Source organism: Buceros rhinoceros, unplaced genomic scaffold (genome assembly GCF_000710305.1).
Source record: "Buceros rhinoceros silvestris isolate BGI_N320 unplaced genomic scaffold, ASM71030v1 scaffold39961, whole genome shotgun sequence".
NCBI classification, from domain to species: domain Eukaryota; kingdom Metazoa; phylum Chordata; class Aves; order Bucerotiformes; family Bucerotidae; genus Buceros; species Buceros rhinoceros.
Window position 1 is genome coordinate 443 of NW_010396646.1, and position 870 is coordinate 1,312.

Sequence of the window (870 nt, forward strand, 5' to 3'; positions counted from 1 at the left end):
GTCCCTGTGTGGGGCCAGCTGGGTCCTGCCCCAGTCCTGTCCCCTGGTGTGGGGCCAGACCTGCGCTTAGCGTTCTCAGACGCCCCTTGGAGCGGCAGCAGGAGGAGGAGGAAGGTCCCCTGAGGGAGAGCTCTTGCTGGAGCCTGGCTGGTGAGGGCTGGCTCTGCCTTCTCGCCCGCAGGGTCATGCTGAGGAACAATGGAGGGAGGAACAGCATCTTCAGCAGAGGGTGAGCTGCGGGGGCGCGGGGTGCAGGACATCCAAGCGCAAAGCGCATCCTCCTCTGCTGCTGCGAGCCCCAGACACTTGAGTCCCATGGCGCAGACACTGACGGCCTGGCTGTCCTCTCACAGGGGTATTCGCTCACCTGGAAGCACTGGAGGCGCGGGCTCACACGGCGGCTGTGGAGCAGGAGGACACGGAGCAGCGGGTGGAGAAGCTGGCCAGGCTGAGAGCGAGGGTGCAGGAGCTGAGGCTGCGCAGGGACGAGCTGCAGGCTAAGGTGGGTCTGCAGCAGAAAGGGGTGAGGAGGGGCTTGCTGCAGAGCTCCTCTCTCAGCAGGGGGGTTCACTGAGGTTATCCAGGTAGAGTCAACTGTTATTTCTTTATTTTCCCTTTGTCAGTGACGCACTGTCACGGTCCTGCTGTCCCCTGGTTTCAGTGCCCTGTGGACGGAACTGCTGGCCTACTTGCTTGCAGGTTGTGTGGCCGTTTTTGAACCCTTTTCCTGAGGTTTTCCCCCCTCTTCTGCTTGCAGCGCCAACTCACTTTTCTGAGCCAGGTTTTACTTCTCTGTACCCTGACCGCCTTCCCTGCAGGTGACACCAGCCATTCCTGACCTCTCTTCTCCTCTGGCTTTTGTGGCAGCTC

At 61.4% G+C, this 870-nt stretch overlaps 1 protein-coding gene across 1 annotated transcript in view; it reads left to right on the forward strand.

Annotated features, from left to right (window-relative positions):
• Nucleotides 1-353: 353 nt before the first annotated feature.
• The window catches only part of CENPO (centromere protein O), a gene marked incomplete at its 5' end in the record, with an annotated part of 2,522 nt that continues 2,005 nt past the window's right edge, over nucleotides 354-870 (forward strand). Inside the window, one exon of the mRNA XM_010145956.1 lies at nucleotides 354-533. Coding sequence (XP_010144258.1) covers nucleotides 354-533 — 180 coding nt within the window. The remainder of the gene's footprint in view (nucleotides 534-870) is intronic.